At 41.8% G+C, this 16,154-nt stretch overlaps 1 protein-coding gene across 1 annotated transcript in view; it reads right to left on the bottom strand.

The window, feature by feature from the left end:
• Positions 1-3,621: 3,621 nt before the first annotated feature.
• The window catches only part of FBLN1 (fibulin 1), a 66,883-nt gene continuing 54,350 nt past the window's right edge, over positions 3,622-16,154 (bottom strand). The window contains exon 16 of the mRNA XM_009696367.1: positions 3,622-4,793. Within this exon, the coding sequence (XP_009694669.1) occupies positions 4,654-4,793 (140 nt within the window). The 3' untranslated portion in view covers positions 3,622-4,653. The remainder of the gene's footprint in view (positions 4,794-16,154) is intronic.

The raw sequence follows: 16,154 nt of genomic DNA, 5'->3' as shown, positions 1-16,154 counted from the left end.
CTCCAAGCTCAGATGGGTAAGATAAAGGCAATATGGTCATGGCATGAACATTTTCTCCATTCCAGCAGGTGTGAATTGCTCCTCAGGCATCAAGATTTCTTGTTCTCAAGAGCCTACCTAGCAAGCTACACCTAATACACACATACACACAATTTTCTTACACAATTGGGATTAACACCACCACAGAATACAGAAAAGTCATGTCTCAGCATCCCTGTAAAAGCCTTTTATGGAATGCTAAATCCAAGCCACTGAAACATTGCAAGAGGATCGCTAGAGGCCATCGTTCACAGAAAACGTTTCTAAGAGCCCATGCTCTTTTTTTCTGCCACAGCTGGCACCTGCTATTTTCTGCATCAGCAGCATTTTCACAAGCAGACCAAACCCACAAATACTCATTTAAAAACTAAAGGTACCAAGATCACAATGACTGATGAGTAGAGCATATCCTCTGTGTTGAGTGGAACAAACATTGTATTTAAACATCTTCTGACACTCACTCCTGGAAGGAGTTGTCTTCACAGTGGTACCTACATACCAGCTGATATAAGGCAGCTGGTGTTGAATTGGTGGCTTTGTGCCGCTCTTCAGAATTAGATATTAAATAATAATTGCATTCACTTCAGTTACCAGTATGCATGTTTTTAACTGGCTGGAAATATGGGCTGTCACCCACATACCCTTGCTAATTCAACTACAGATCATTACAAAGAGTTACTGTATTTAATCTGGAAACCGTCTCTGTTTTAATTCCTTTATACCAGCATGGATGTAAGAACACAACGGCATTGAGCCTGCTTCCATACAAAGTGCGGTCTGTCACATGTTGGTGACACTGGGGTAACTCACTCTGCTCCAGAAGTCGGCTTGGGCCATGCTTTTCACTCCAGCCCACATTGCAGGAGGCAGGAGATTTCACCAGGGCCACGTTTCCAGCGCTGATTGATTGCATGTGTTCAGGCACAGAAGCAGTCACACACTGGATGGGCGAAGTGGATGCTGTAATGTTTTTCATGGGCCAAACTCAGACGTAGCATGATTTTGTGGTTGAGACAGGAACACGTTAATGCTGCACAAACTCCAAATAGTGGACGTATTCACAGTGCTGACAAGCAATTTGCCATGTTGGAGCGTTCCTGTCAGTCACCAGCGGCTTCCAAGAGTCACCATAGGCTGCAGTTAGGACAGCAACCCTGGAAAGGCACACAGTATTTCTCTCCAAATCATGAAACAACTTTTGTCATCACTGCACAAGCTTATCCAGCTATCATACATGGAATGTACTGATTTGAACACTGTTACGAAACTTGTTTGTTCTTCATTGCTATTGTCCTTGGCTGTCGTGTCCTCCTTCTGTAAAAGGAGTAACTATGCCAGGATTACATACACGATGCTATTTTGCCTTCTCTATCTGCTAATAAATTACAGATCCATCAGGAAGTGAATTTTAAACTGAAGAAGTAGAAAGTAGATCAGTCTATCAGCAAATTGATCTGAAATATTCCTGGTTTGGTATTATTTTATTTGACTGCAAGGCTATGGCGCCGATTACTCAGAACCATCTATGTACACTGAACGCTTCCTCAGGCAAACTATCCTAATCCCACCAGAAATAGCTGCGAGGCATTTTTTCCTGCCATGAGACTTGTCCTAGAAGCAGTCCCTGTAGCACACAAGAAATCTTCCCATCTATGCAGGATGACTTTTGGCAGAACCACCTGAGACCCACTGCTCCTCCCGTCAGGAATCTGGCTAGCACCTGTGAGCCTTTGCTCATTCGAGTGATTTTTGTCTCTCCGTACTCATCTAGCATCATATAAGGTACTTTATCAGCTCATTTGATCCTATGTAGTATCTGTAATTGTGTGTTATTATTACTCATTCTGTTAGTGGTGTGCGATTGTTTTTCCAAGCCACATGCTATCATTCGGTGTATGACTGAGCAGGTGACTTGCAAAAGGCAGACTAACGAACACCCTGCAGTCTGTACTTGTTCTCACTGTTTTCTTCTAAATGCTCGTTTACTTGTCATTCTGTTTCCCCACAATTACAGTGATTTGAACTTAGATCTAATCAAACCAAAGAAAGCACAGCAAAAGAAAAGCCCTCAAAGTGAGCTGATCTCAGTGACAATTTCATAAGCATGTTCTCCCGCTTGAACAGCTTTAATGATTTTCCAATAAAAATTACAAATCGTTTTACTTTGTCCCACTTGCAACTTCATTGTTGTAAGTCCCACATGAAACTTTATTGCCACTGGTTTGGATGACAGCAATATTTAATCTTTCCTATCATTACTGAATTACCTAGTTTTTCAATGCTGATCTATTAAAAGTTAAGACACGTCACAGTGACCATGGCACTAAGCACTCTTTAATTTTATCGTACACAAACCATAAAATCATCTACTGGATCAATGTTCTCATATGACATCAGGACTATTTAAAAAGCTGCTTGCAATTTTCAAAGATTATTTGGGACAATATAGGAACAGAGTTTTCCAGGAAGTAGTGGTAATCCTTCTTCTATCCTGTCTTTACTCAAAAATGCAGACAGAAGAAGGGGAGAGGTGTGTGTCTGTGGTGGTGTGTGGTTTCTCCTTTACAGAAAGAAGTCTGTAAATTAGTTTGTTCATCACTTTGATCCTAAAATTAGATTTCTGCTGTCCCAAAGTTCTTTCCACTCCAACTAAATACCACTTACAGAGGAAATAAAGGATCAAAAATTACAGTCTAGAAAATCAGATGGAAACAGTTTTTGTATTTTTGGTACTAAGGCTACTTACTTTTCCTATACTGGCAAGAAAAAGAACTTGACGATATCAGGAGAGTCTTTCATCCTCCTTTTCTTGGACTCTGTTAGCATAATAAAACGTTTTACTTTCCAGTCTAAATCGGAATTAGATAGGCTAGTAATCCCTGAAGTCAACAGTATCTCTTGTAATCTGGAGTCTTCCAAAATCTCCACCAGTTAGTTGAATGATGAAGGTCACCTGCTACAAATATATCTGCTTCACATAATTTTTCTATGGAAATATGGTAACTATTTATTGAAATCGTAAAGACAGTAGAGGTAGCCACTGACAACACTGAACACATTTTAAGCTGAGGGCATCCTAAAAACCAGGCTATGTATGGGGTTGGGATGCTCTGTAAGTGTGTGGGGAACAAATACTGTCAAGAGGGTATCCTTTAGTCAAATTTTATTTACGAGAAGGTGTTATCATGAAATCTTAATTTAAGGAGTGAGAATGCTGCAGTCAGAGAATCTTCCCTGCCACAGAGAATGGAATGAAGACTTCTGTATGTACACAGTAAAGTTGCTATGGTCTTTTATTTGCAATGGATCGGAGAGGATGATCTTTATTAATCTTATTCAAATTTCATTTAGGTCAATGGAAAGATTCCCTTAACCTTCAGGAGCTTTTGTATAAAAGGAAGAGACAAATGCCTAGTGCCCAGAATGACCAATGAAATAGCGGACTGTTTTGAGTGGGGAATGTGTATATATACATATAATTAATTTGCTTATGGGAGATGTATCATACAATTTTTCTGGTAAGCAGAAACCATAGCATACTCCTGAGTATTTCCCATCCAACTTACATTATTTCCTCATATCTTAACAAACGTAACAAACTGAAACACAAAGGTACTAATTTTCTGTTCTGTAATAATAAAGATACGTTACTTTGATGCCCAGAAAATACATTAAACATTCATTTATTTGTGAAAGTTTCCTTATATTATTACATATGCCTTGGTTTGGTGCATAGGAAGTGTACAGTTTAACATGCTAATTTTATTACCAATTTTAAAAAGGTCTAGAGCTTTACTCTACAATAGATAGGAGATACAGGTCTGAGTTCCCCATGTACTGCTGAGTACAGATGAGACTGGAATTTAAGCAAAATGCCTTATCCTTGCAAGAGGTTAATTTCAGTGAGAGGTATTTGTTTAATTAGAATCAAACATCATCTTACAATCAAATAATAAGTACAAAAAAAAGGAGTATTTTTTTAGTATGTGCAATAGCTTGTTAGTCTCTTACTATTTCTGATTCCTTTTGCACTTCCTCTTGTAGCCATAGCTGAATGGTGCTTTTTAAGTCTCTAGGCTAAACTTTTCAGAAATGATTAGCAATTCTGGGTGCCTGTTCAGAGTTATCCTACTGGAGCCCAAAAGCGAGTATTTAGCACTTCCCGACAATCTGACTCCTTCAAGGTAGTTAATATTGAGGTGAAATTACTAATCCTTACCAAACTTCTTCCATCCAAAGATAGCATATATTCATCCCAATGAACTCTGACATCTATTTTGTTCCACATCCTCAGTCGCTCTGGTTATCTGGCCAAGGAGCAATAGTTAAGATCTGCCTAAACATTTAGAAAAGTTTTATGAATTTAAAACTAGGCAGCTGAGCACTTTTACACACTACTTATTTATACAGACAACTATATCAGGCTCACTTAATTTGCTCCACCCTATGTCTAGTCAACATAATAGCTTGTTATTTGTCTTAGACTATAAACCAAATATTTAAAAATAAAACAACAAAACACTATTGGGTTTTACAAACAAGTATATGACATAATAGTTTGTGGTAATGATTTAGGTTGGAGCGGCTTGCTTGTCTGGTATATTAAATGCTCTCTCAGAACCAGTACTCGGAGACAAAGATGTGAACGTTGACGATGTTACGATGAGATACCACTCCACCCATGACGTAGTTCATCTCCAGTTTCAGGATGGCATGGAAAGGTCCAACAATGGGCCTCACCTGGCGAACTACACCTGTTGGGACAGAAATAGGTTGCTGAGATTAATAGGAGAAACAGATGGGTTTGGTTGAGCTACACTCCCCTTCGTTTTCAGTAAAGCTGACGGAAATTTATTTTATGTATTGGATCCATAAATGGCTTGCAAGAAAGCTTGCACAACAGGAATAAAATATAACTTTTGAATCAAATACCTTGAAGAGGATCTAGAAAGAGCACTAAAATGCTGCTAATGGCAGAAAACCTATATATTCTGAAATTAGTAATATTTTTTTTTACCTTTTATTCAGACAGAGAAATTCTGTGAACAGTCTGCAACACTGCCTTTTAAGTGGGACACAAGGAGACTTCCCCTAGGTAAGCACGCACCCTGCCCCAAGGAGTACATGAGCACACACACCTGGGAATGCCATGCAATTTCTGGTACCGTGTTGAAAACCACGTTTCATTTGGAACAGTAGAAATTATTTGTAATGCAACAGTAAAATCAACACGTTCCCTATAAACATCAGATAACAGTAATCTGTAAATTGTTAGTGTGCCATATCAGGGATGGACAACCCCACTGGGAACAATGGGAATAAAAGCAGGGGAGTTTAATGAGGAAAAGGGGACTATCACAACATCTGTTCCTGTATCATTCCTCATGTGGATGGTGGTCATTCCGCCACCAACATCACAACATCAGGGCTTGAAAATGAGGAAGGACGTGGCAAGGGAGAAGTGAGCCGTGTCTTTTAGGGCTCTGGTCCTTTGGTTTGTTTTACATGGAGGAGCCCCAGTGCTGGGGCACAGTGGGACGAGGACTGCTGGGGGCTGAGAGTGGTGGGGTCCTCAGGGGGGTTCTCCAGGGAACCAGGGCTTGTCCCATCACACCAGCCAGGCAGCAGGGAAGGCCCAGGGACAGCCAGGTTCAACCAAAGGCCCAGGTCACCAGGCAAGCTCATGGTGATGACGCTGGGCCAAAGTCAAACTGTGGAGGCAACGTGTGGGTCAGGGTACAGAACAAGAGGACCTACGGCTGTGATGGAGCTGGAGACCAGCCCTCTTCCAGCACTTCTCAGGCAGGGACTGAAGCTGAAATGGGGCTCCTGACCTCTGGGCAGAGTGTGGGAAAGGACTCCCAGGAGGCCCATCTGGGCCATGAGGTCTTAGTAGTGCCTCAACACGATGTGGCTAAACAGAATAGCATTACAGCTTCAGACCTACACAAAAGAAAGTCAACAGGAGCTTTGTCATCGACTCCAAAGGCTCAAGATCAGATCGTAAACATGTTCTCACTTTGTGGTTATTTTCTAGGTCCAGTTTTACAGAGTCGGGAGCTACCAAAGGGCTCACATCTGAAAGGATGTATCCAAAAGGTCAAAATCATGTGAACCTGAGGTCAGCCAGCAGGCACAGGCAGTCTGGTGGAGACCCGCCTCCTCAGACACCTCCTTCTGACAACTGACTTATCTGACAGGGTGTTTGATTCAGAAGGAAATACACAGTTTAAGAAAGGATTATTTAAGATGTGTTCCTCCTGCATGCTGAGGGTTATGTTTCACAAGCAAGCAGCACACCAGAGCCTTCCTGGAGTCCCAGCCAAACTCCTACAGCAGTTCCCTACGAACACATTGGCTTGAGATCTGATGGGAGAGAGAAACGTTTGCAGGCTGTCAGCACCTTTTCCTAAGGCAGTGATGATATTACAGTTTTGTCCTGTTTAAATGCTAACTAATATCTTCAGCGTGCAGTAAAACTGCAAACTTTTCACCGCATTCCCTTTGCTTGCCATATTTGATGAATACAGTTTTTAAGCATCCTTCCCCCTACAATTTATATGTACATATATATCTCTCTCTATCTTTTTTTTTTTTTTAAAGTTTTCTTGGCTACTGTCCTGCACCTTATAAAAATGACTGGGCTTGGCAGATGATATATTGAAAAAGAAAAGCCTTCCAAAAATTGCCCTCCCTTTGGGGTAGCATTTAAAGCATTTTGCTAACAACACATCACATTATTGCAGGCACTGCTTTAACTGACAACCACGGAAACACACAGCATTGGAATCACTCAATACTGGCTAGCTGTTTAACCCACCCTGTTAGCAGCTCATGCAGTGATCACCAAGCCTCAGATGGCAAAGGGTGCTGTTTCCATTTAGCAATCTTTTTATAGTGTTCTACGCTTTCTTGCTCTACTCCAGTAGAGTCTACTCTACTCTAGAAGTGGGGTGGCAAATTGTGTTTTTTTTCTGACGTGATGCAATTCTACTCAAGATGGTTTACGCCACAGTATGGTATCTATCTGTACATTATTAATGTAGCATTCAAAGCATTTAGTGACTTTCTCAGTCTCGTTTGGATGCATTCTGCGAACAAGCAGAAATAATGGAACATTTATTTTCAAGGTGGAACAGGCAAACACACTGTGATCCACGTGGCAGTACTTTTCCACACAGTTCTCTTGTTGCAGTTTTAAAACCAAGCCTAATAATGGTCTGAGAAGCAAATGCTGCATGTGTTAAGACAGCTATATTGAAGCAAGAAATTGGAGGAATGTACAAAGAAACACAATATTCCCACAATATTTATTTATCCAGTTTTTTGTGCCAATGTCCTAGATGGTCCTGAAATGTCCACCAGTGCAAAAGAACTATTTCCCTTCCTCTCCTGTTAAATAAATAGGATGATGCGGTCAGATGGGTTTGCGCTACAGCGTGTGTATAAGGATGCAGTCATTCTAAATGGGCAGAAGAAAAACAAGGAGAGTAAGAAAAAAACCCTGAAATGTTCTACTGGACATATGACATATGGCATATGACAGGTTTTCAGCTCTTGGCAGATTTACTCATCGAGAGCTTTCCATTTTTTCGGTGGAAAGTGCTAAAATGGAAAACCTGAGTATTTTTCTCCACCAAACTCAAGGGCAAATGCGGGTGGAAACCATGCAATAGCAAAGCTGCTCAGAGCCTGAATCCTGGCTACACGCTTATCCAATTCCCAGTGATCCTGGTGCTGTGGTCCTAGGACTTGTCTCAGAAATGCTGTTAAAGGCTACCTGCCATAACGTGTCACTGCCTTTTGATGCTACCTGTGCCCAATTCTCTAACATCTTGTGCTTTTCACATCAGGTACGAGGGAGGTGCAGCTATTCCAGACCCAAACAAGGCCAGCAGTGCCTTGTGCCTGCTCTCACAAACAGATGTCTAAAGAAAAAGCAGAGGCCTGGTACATGTAATTCCCATACATGGCTCAATGAATCAGTCAGTATCTCAAGAGCATTTAGCACAGGACACCTTGGAAGATGCCATGTGTAATAATTCTGGATGTTTTTAAGCAACATGGATTTATCAGTTACTGCAACATTTGCACAAACATGTTGTTCCACTATGCCTTTTGGCAGACTAATGCTGGGTCTGGATTTGTGGTCTGGCGTCCTTCAGCATTTATAGCTGAATATTAAGTATAAAAACATACCTTATAGTAATAGGAAGGTTACAAGTTTTAAATGTCCTGAAAAGTCAGGAAATGTAGAAATTAAGCAGCTGCTTTTTGATCTCTTTTTTACCGGTCTAAATCCAAAGTAGCTGGATGGAGGAGCCACTCAGATTTGACATGGGGATAACTGCAGACTGGGACTTGGTCCCGGATCACCGTAGCAGTACACAGTGTCCTGTGAGTCAGTCTCTATAGGATGCCAGGAGAACAATGGTGTTGCTCATTAAATGCCCTGAGAACAGAGTGCTCTCAAACACCACCATCCCCTGGTCCCCTCTGGGACCAAAGCTGCAGACTCTACAGTTGGTAAACGGGGTGAGTTTGTTTAAGGAAGTTCACCCAAATCCTTTACCAACAAAATTAGATTTCAGCTAGGTTAGCATTTTGCACACACACAAAAAAGCCAGGCGAGTATTTATCTATATTAAAACAGGGTGAATCACTGATAAATGAACAAGTTGATTCGTACTGCTGCTGAATCCCATGTGCCAGGCAATCTCCAGCATCTGTGCTGTCTGGCCTACAGGCACATCTATGCAAGCAAGTGCTGTTACCCTCCAGGGTTGCTGTTGCTGTTTATACTCTTTGGTTCATAATCTGTGACCCAAACACAGGATCAACCTGCAGAAAACCTTACATGTCACATGCCCGGCAGACTACTTTCCATCAGCTCACCTTTGTTTAGTTTTGCTTTTTTGTTAACCGAGCAGAGATGTTATTACATGTCCCAAATCTGCTTGGGTATCTTCATGGTTTGCTGACCTCCTTTTAGAAAACAACGATAAGACTTCTTTTTCTTGCACATTTTGCCCTTATTGTAAACAGGATTTACGCCAATCCTTTCCATCTGCTGATCTGTGTAAGCAAACGGCCTTGGCTTGAGAGGCAGTAAGTTTTTGGATGTCACAGTTATTTCTGCAGTGATAGTCTGACCACGGCCCAGAACTTTCAAAGCTCTGTAATTAATACACTGGGCTACTCTCTTGACCTGTTTCTTCCTCTTTCATGTTTCACCTTTTGTTTTTTTCTAAGGTAAAAGTATGTCATCGTGTGTACTGAAGACATGTCACCATTTAAGGCTGGCCTGGCTCTTAAAACGGGCGGCAGATGGTCTCTGTTAACCCCCTCCTTCCCCCCAGGAGGGGAAAGGATGGAGAAAAGGGAGAGGGACTTATGGATTGGAAATTAATAGACCTGTTTTAGCCAAACCAGGACAAGACATTAACCTAAATAATATATAATACTTATTTTCAAGTGAGAATAATGACAACAACCAACAATCTTAGAGCCACTGTCATTGGATTACTGAGGCTTTGCTTATCAAAGAAGATGGGATAAATAAGACAGCACTGTTAATATTGTTAATCTTCCTAAGCCTTTCAGCAGAATTTCTATTATTGTAATCAGATGCCACAGGTATTCCTTGGCTTGTCTATGCCTCTTTAGGATATCATTACATTTCTCTGCTTTGAAATATGTGAGACCCTAAGGCAATTCACCTCCGTGTCTGGTTTCTGCTTGTATTTTTGCATTAGGCAGCCGATTTGCTAAGAAGCTCCATTTTGAACTTAGGAGAAACACTGCTGGTTTGTTACCATATTAACCCATTCTGGATGACAAGTCCCCATGTTATCATTTCTGGAGACATTTTGTCTCCAGAAATCCAGACTCCTGATTCTGACTTCTGAGCTCAGCTACTGCCCAGTACGCTGAAGGAGCACTTGCAAAACTCTTCACTTTTTTAAAAAAACCTTTTCTTCTTTTTTTTCCACTGCTAACCACGAAATCTGCAGCAATTACACTTGCAATGAGTCTGGGTCACTGTATTCCTTACACCCCTTGCTGAACACTGCATTTGCATTTTCTCTAGAGAAAGTTCCTCTAACAGGGACCTCCATGGTTTGCCAGAAAGCAAAGCAGAACCAAGAAAGCTTATTTTCACACTGCCACTAGAAAAGGTTGTTTTGGGTTAGTAGAGAGGATGCATTATGTTATGCTTTCTGTTCCAGAGGTGACGGTCGCAGGATTTTCCACAGGGATTGATTCTTGACTCTAGCCAAATATTTAAATCTGTATCATCATAAGAACACAGTACAGACATAAGTTGCACCCATTCCTCAAAAAGAAAGCCTCAGATAACCTGAACTTTTAAGGACCCCCAAAAAATCAAGCTGAGAAGTGTTAGTGGAGCAGGCAAGGAACCAGAGGCTGAAGGGAGAGGCAGCAGGGACCGCTGGTTACTGGGGAGCTCTGTCTGATGACAGCTGGAAAAGGGGATGTGCTGAAGGAAACCTCCTCTTGCCTTACCTGCATATGCATATGCAGGCATATGTATTTGTGTATATATAAACAATCCAAACTACTGCCAAATCAAAAGTTGTTCTTCCAAATAACCTGTGGGCTATGCTCAGGAAAATACAATAAACACAGTTATCAAAAATGTGATCAATTCCCTCAACCACATTTCAAGCTTTGTGTTAAGTAACAAGCACAAGAGCTCTTTTGCTCTTACCACTTTTCCGTCTTTTCCCCCGTACACAGACTTACAGCTATATTGTTTTGTTCCGGTCATCACATGCCAAAGGGTAGTAACAAAACTACCTTTTTTTTCCCCCTTTGTGCTCACAGCAAGCACATAGTCTCCTTTCTGTGAATCTTCTCAGGTGGCAAGTTAGTAGAGACATGTGGCTTTTTACTATCAGTTGAATCCAACGGCATTGCCCCTTTTTCATTAGCACAAGACAGAATCACAGAATCGATTAGGTCGGAAGGGACCTCTGGGATCATCGAGTCCAACCTTTGCCCTAACACCACCATGTCAGTTAGACCATGGCACTAAGTGCCATTTCCAGTCTTTTCTTAAACACCTCCAGGGATGGGGACTCCACCATCTCCCTGGGGAGTCCATTCCAATGCCTAATAACCCTTTCTGTGAAGAAATGCCTCCTCATTTCTAGCCTGAACTTCCCCTGGCGCAGTTTCAGACTATGCCCTCTTGTCCTGTCACGAGTTGCCTGGGAGAAGAGTCCGACCCCACCTCCCTACACCCTCCTTTCGGGTCGTTGTAGAGAGCAATCAGGTCTCCCCTCGGCTTCCTCTTCTCCAGGCTAAACAACCCCAGGACTTCACACGACATTATAGGCAGGTACTAATTTAGCCAAACAAACAACTGGGAACAAACAATTTATTTAGGAAAATTTGCTAATTTTTTTTTTTAAACATTGCTTAATTGTATGATCTGTGGTCAGCCGAAAACTGACCACAAAGTGACTAAACTTGGGATGGATGGTGAGGACTTACTGAGAGAGCATGGACTGGTGAAAATAAGAACAATCCACTTTTCTGAATCATCAATCTACAGTTAACATATTAATCCAGTCCTAAATAGAACAAAACACATCTTTTTATTCACTCTGAGATCTATTTTAAATTAAACACTCTGTAAAAAGTATCTAAAATAATAAGTGGGATATATATTTGAAATACCAGAGGCAGACAAACAAGTCTGACCATAGCTCATTGTTCGCTTTTCTTTCAAAATAAGCACACGCTGCTATTGAATTTTTTTTTCATGTTTGCATCCTGGCCATACATTATTAAAATTAACTTTCACAAATCAGAACCTAATAGGACAACTGAGAAGTAGTCTTCATTCACTTGACTGCAATTGGAACTACTGACTATATATATAAAAAAAGAGTATTTCGCATTAGTTAGAATTAACAGCAGCTTGGTATATGAAATATGACATGAATTATTGTGTGGAATATAGCTCCATAAGAATGTTTATATCAGCTCCATTGTAAAATACAGTCATAGACAGCAAACGGTCTAAGGGCTGAGGAAAGCTAAAGAATCTCCTAGCAGTAATTCTTACTCCTAGGTAATTCTTATGTGCAATGATGTTTCTTTGCCCGGATACACAGCCTGTATCACTGGCTGCCTAGCTCTGAGGTCCCCAAGCAATCTCTAATCAAGTACACGCCAGCAAGGCAGGCAGGACAGCAGGGTCAAAAAGCTGAGCAGGGTATGAGGCTTAACACGTGAGAGGCAGGAATACATACTAGGGCTGAAAAATTCATAGCTTGTTCATGCAGAACCTATGACATTTTGGTAGCAATATACTCAGTTATGTTCTTCGTGAGGTAAATAAAATCCCATGTGAGATGCATACTAGCCCAAGCAACTCAATTTTTCCCCTAAATTTCCTAATGCTTGGGCTATGAGTCTACAGGTCTGATGATTGTAAGCGAAAGCTAAAGTCCATCCCAAAATGTGCCACCTTTGAAAAACACCACAGGAAGGCTTGTCAAGAGAATGTGCTATTACATGGTGAGAGAGAGTGCTGTCTGTTTTCAGATAGAACTTTTGAGATGAGCTGCTAGTGACACCTACTAGAGAGAGATTTCAATGACACAAAAAAAACCTTATAATTTTTCCTCTAGTTGTGCTTTAAATGGCTACTTGGAACATAAAACGATTAATTTGGCAAAATTCAAGTACCAGAGAACGTGGTGAGACCTGTGGAGCTGGAGCCTAAACTCTACTGAAACTCAGGTAATTTATTGGGCTTTATATTAACTTCCAAATAATCTCAGCCTATGTTCTGAAGTCCTACGTTTGGCTGTTCCTGGATCTCTGTTTCTGCACAAAAAACACTCTGCTCCTTTTTACAGCCTTGTCAGAGACGAAGAGTCCTAGCTGCCACAATGCAACAGTAACTACCCATTTTTTAAGCAATGAATCTTTAGGAACCACAAAAATAGCCTTTAAATAGTCCTCTAGTCTGTGTCAGGCCATGGGTATGTATAATTATGCACAAAGCATGGACACAGGCTCTCTCCGAATGTTAGTGAACTTCTTTAATCCCATGTGGATGTTGCAGTAACGAAGCCAAGAGGTTATCATCTCAGGATCCTGGAACCTAAAGCCATTGCATGGCTATTAAAGAAAAGCACCCCAAAACACTGGCACACAAGCAGCAATGTGTGGTGAACAACTTTTTGTAGGGGAAAAGCATGTTTATGAGTTTCCCTTAAGCAATACAAGAAGACCAATCTCCTCATGTTAATGCAAGTTCCTGGACTATAATTTCAAGTTTGCTCTTCTCCTCAAGGCCACTTGCTTTATACTGCTGGCCAAGATTTTCAAAATTAAGAGTAAACATCTCAGATGCATCAGTGTTACTTAAGAGCCTAGCCATAGTTTCAAAAAAGATGTTCAGGCAATTAGGAAGTTTAAAAATAGGGAAATGATTGTTGCAGTGGCTATTTTATAAGACAAAGTTGATAGGATCATTCCAGAAATGAGCAAGAGAAAAAAAATCCAGCCATGAGTAGATGCTTCCTTGGATCAAACCACAGACAACGAGTTGCAGGTTAGGTTTGAATACCACACTATCTCAGCCTACAACATGTAAATACATATCTATAGTGTGAGGCCAAAATTATATAGCCAGATTGTTTTTTGGCTCTATAGACCTCAACTCAAAGAAGTCATGTTACGATTTGTAAGAAAAAAGGTATTTCTTATTCAGTATTCATTACAAATATACAAAGTTCATCAATAAGGTTGAAAAATAATTCACATCTTGGTCACAAACAGAAAATACATAGTTTAGGCTATTTTAGCCATTTTTTTTTCTGTAAAAAGCGTTGGGGCTCTGCACATGTTAAAATTTAATTAAATTCCTTTCCTAAAGGCTGATCTTTATTCAAAAAGGTTATGCCAAAGTAATGATTTCTGGTGCTCAAATTGCTCTGCCAACATAGTTACTAGAGTACTTACTGACCTGTATCATGCCAGGAAAGAAGGGAAGTGAATCAACTGTTGGGTAATTGCTTAATGTGTCCTAGCTTTGAAAATATAATGTTTCCAACACTGTACATTGGGGAATGTCTTACTGTATTTGGTAGAGTGAAAGCTGCAAAGTTTTTTTTTTGTAGCAATCCAGTCCTGTCATGTTTTCAACATCACCACAATCCAGAATCAGAATCACAGAGCAGTTGAGGCAGGAAGCACCTCTGAGGACCACCTATACAACCCCTTGCTGAAAGCAGAGTCACCTACAGCATGTTGCTCGGAGCTGTGTTGTCTGGTTTTGAATATCTCTAAAGATGGAGACTCCACAGCTCTAGCCAACCTGTTCCAGTGTTCAACTACCTTTGCAGTAAAAAAGATTTTTCATATGTTTAAATTGAATGTCCTGTATTTCCATTTGTGCCCACTGACTCTTGCCCTTTCCACACCACTGAGAAGAGTCTGTCGCTATCTTCTTTACTCCCTCCCATTACATTGATCAGATCCCCCTGAGCCTCCTCTTCTCCAGGCTGAACAGTCCCAGCTCTCTCAGCCCCTCCTCATGACAGATGCTCCAGTACCTTAACCATCTTCATCATCCTCTTCTGGACTCTCTCTACTACGCCCATGTCTTCCTTGGACTAGGAAGCCCAGCACTGGACACAGCTCTTCAGTGGTGACCTCACCAGTGCTGAGTAGGGGGGAAGGATGACCTCCTTCAGCCTGCTGACAACGCTCTCCCTAATGCACCCCATTGGCTGCATTTGGCACAAGGGCACGTCATTAGCTCATGATCAACTTGGTGTCCACCAGGACCCTCAGGTCTTTCTCTGCAGAGGTGCTTTCAAGCTGGTAAGCCCCCAGCATGTACTGGTACTTAGGGTTATTGCTCCCCTGGGGCACGACTTTGCATTTCCCTTTGCCCTTTTCCAGCAAACCGTGTGAGCTCATTACTCCAGGCTGTTGAGGTCCCTCTGAAGGGCAGCACAACCCCTGGGTGTATCAGCTACTCATCACAGTTTTGTTTCCTCTTCAAACCTGTTAAGGTGCACTCTGTCCCATCATCCAGGCCATTAAGGAAGAAGCTGGCCCCCGTACTGATCCTTTGGATACACCACTGGTGACCAGCTGCTAGCTGTGCTGCTGATCGCAACCCTCTGAGCCTGGCAGTTCAGCCATTTCCCAATCTACCTCACTGTCCACTTATCTAGTCCACATTTCCGCAGGTTGCCTATGAGGATATTAAGGGAGACAGTGTTGAAAGCCTTACTAAAGTCAAGATAAGCAACATCCACTCTTCTTCTCTCATCCACTAATCCAGTCATCTCTTTGTAGAAGGCTGTCAGGTTGGTCAGGCATGATTTCCCCTTCAGAAATCCTTGCTGACTACTCCCAGTCACCTTCTTGTCAGTATGTTTCCAGGTGGATTTGTACCACCACCTTCCCAGGGACCGAGGTGAAGCTGACCAGCCTGTAGTTCCCTAGATCCTCCTTCTTGGCCTTCTTGAAGATTGCAGTGATGCTTGCCTTCTTCCAGTCCACAGGATCTTCTGATCATCACAATCTTTCAAAGATAATTGAGAGTGGCCTCACAATGACATCGGCCAGTTCCTTCAGCACTTGTGGGCGCACGCCAACAGCTCCCATGGACTTGGGTATGTCCATTTTGTTTAAATGTCCCCTAACCTGATCATCCTCCACTGACAGTGAGTATTTCTTGCTCCAGACCTTCCTATTGCTTCGAGGGCCCCGAGACTCCTGAAGGCCAGTCTTGCCAGTAAAGAATGAGGCAAAGGTGGCATTGAATACTTCAGCTTTCTCCATGTCTTTTGTCACCAGATCTCCTGCCCCATTCAGAAGCAGGTCCATATTTTTCCTAGTCTTCCTTTTGCTGTTGATGTACTTGTAGAAGCTCTTCCTTGTTGCCCTTCACAGCGGTGGGCTGTCCCTCTACAGGCAGGCATTATGTCCCTCCAGTCCTCTCTAGTTCATGACTGTGCCTAAAGGCACAATCTAGCTGTCAAACTGCAGGCATTTCCCAGACCACCAGATGTCTGCTGACTTCAGAAAGTTAATGTACACCTTAGATTCCTCCA

This window comes from Cariama cristata, unplaced genomic scaffold, assembly GCF_000690535.1.
Source record: "Cariama cristata isolate BGI_N322 unplaced genomic scaffold, ASM69053v1 scaffold3033, whole genome shotgun sequence".
In the NCBI taxonomy this organism is placed as follows: domain Eukaryota; kingdom Metazoa; phylum Chordata; class Aves; order Cariamiformes; family Cariamidae; genus Cariama; species Cariama cristata.
The sequence above is the reverse complement of the archived record's forward strand: the minus strand, read 5'-3'. Positions and strand labels throughout refer to the sequence as shown.